Source organism: Mandrillus leucophaeus, unplaced genomic scaffold, assembly GCF_000951045.1.
Source record: "Mandrillus leucophaeus isolate KB7577 unplaced genomic scaffold, Mleu.le_1.0 Scaffold195, whole genome shotgun sequence".
NCBI classification, from domain to species: domain Eukaryota; kingdom Metazoa; phylum Chordata; class Mammalia; order Primates; family Cercopithecidae; genus Mandrillus; species Mandrillus leucophaeus.
The window spans coordinates 1,864,917-1,866,712 of NW_012101976.1; the positions used below are offsets into that span (position 1 = coordinate 1,864,917).

Consider the following 1,796-nt stretch of genomic DNA (forward strand, 5'->3'; position numbering starts at 1 on the left):
GGCGTGAGCCACTGTGCCCAGCCATGCTGAAGCCTTTTGTAATGAAGCCTTTTGTAATGGCCTCCTAAAGTGCTGGGATGACAGGCGTGAGCCACCGCGCCTGGCCTAAGAACATGTTCTTTAGACCTCCCTGCAAAGACCCCTAGACTCATTACCAGAGTCTCTCCCTATTTTTCCCTCCGCCTCTGGCAACCACAAAGCTCCTTCTTGTCTCTGTGGATTTGCCTGTTCTGGAAAGGGTTTGCTTGTTTTTAATCGTGCTTCGGGATCAGTCTGGTGCTACATCTGGGAACCACTGGCCCAGAGGCATCCTGAAGACCCCTGTCTGCCGCATCGGGGTCCCAGGGCTGGCTGGCCATGGAGCCAGGGGATGCTCTCGTCTCCTTGTGGAGCTTGGGCCCCAGTGACTGAGTGCGCAGTGGGTCCACCGCTCCTCGTGGCAAGTCTGTCCCTTCTGCAGTGGTGTCCCAGCTCTGCAGCGGTGGCACGTGGGAGCAGTGGGCAGAGGCACCAGGACTCGCCACTGCAACAAGAGTGGAGAAGACCAGCTGCACCACCAGGCTTGGCCCCAGCCTGGAGGGGCAGTGCGGGTGCAGCTGCCTGGGCCAGTGGCCTCAGTTGGGGAGGAGGCAGCTTGCTTGGGGCCAGGACTGAGTGGGGTGCATTCTGGCAGGCGCCCGTGAACTTGGAGGACGTGGCTGTATACCTTTCTGGGGAGGAGCCAGGATGCCTGGACCCAGCTGAGCGGGACGTGCCGCTGGAGAATGAAGGTAACTTGCAAAGGACTGTGCCCTCTAGGGGGCTTGCCAAAAATAGGAACTCTCAGGCACCAGTTCCTGGGCTTGGTTCTGTTGGTCCAATTGGCCTGGGGCGATCCCGTGTGACCAGGGCTGCCTGTGTCCCTGCAGAGTCCCAGTTGCAGGGCCTGCACAGGCACTTGGCCATGACCCAAGCAGATGGCCAGCACTGCCTTGCCATCCTTTTCTTCTGCTCCTGCCACCTACACGCTGGTCCTACTTCACTTCAGCTTCCCTGTGGCCTCCTCTCCAGGGCAGAGCTGCCTCTCCCCATCGCACTCGGCACCACCCTGCCCCAGACCCAGCACCGGCTCCTCAGCTCTTTCTCTGCTCGTTTGTCTCTTCCTGCCTTTCCTGATGCTGCTGAAGCCTTTTCTGGTTATTTTGTTTTGAGGTGGAGTTTTGCTCTGTTGCCCAGGCTGGAGTGCAGTAGCACAACCTTGGCTCACTGCAACCTCTACCGTCTGGGTTCAAGTGATTCTCCCACCTCAGCCTCCCAAGTAGCTAGGATTACAGGTACCTGCCATCATGCCTGGCAACTTTTTGTGTTATTAGTAGAGATGGGGTTTCACCATGTTGGCCAGGCTGACTTCAGGTGATCTGCCCACCTCACCTTCCCAAAGTGCTGGGATGACAGGCGTGAGCCACTGTGCCCAGCCATGCTGAAGCCTTTTGTAATGACAGTGAGATGTCGCTTAGTATTAGGGTTCTTCTCCAGAGAAACAGAACCAATAGAAGATACGCACAGACACAGATTTATTTTAAGGAATGGGTACTCAAACAGCTCCCTTGGTTGCTTACAGAAGTTGACAAGTTTGAAATTTGCAGGCGAGGCCAACAGGCTGGAAGCTTAGGATTTCTGTGCCACGGTCTTGAGGCAGACTTCCTTCCTTGGGAAACCTCCAGAATTTTCTTCCTTTTTAAGGCTGAAGAATATTCCATTGTGAATAATGCTGCAGTGAATGTGGGTATACAGGTGTATCTCTAATCAGCTCTGTT

The 1,796-nt window shown here is 55.5% G+C and overlaps 1 protein-coding gene across 1 annotated transcript in view; it reads left to right on the plus strand.

Moving 5' to 3' along the window:
- The window catches only part of ZNF500 (zinc finger protein 500), a gene marked incomplete at its 3' end in the record, with an annotated part of 19,652 nt that overhangs the window by 13,723 nt on the left and 4,133 nt on the right, over positions 1 to 1,796 (plus strand). Inside the window, exon 4 of the mRNA XM_011978496.1 lies at positions 573 to 770. Coding sequence (XP_011833886.1) covers positions 573 to 770 — 198 coding nt within the window. The remainder of the gene's footprint in view (positions 1 to 572; positions 771 to 1,796) is intronic.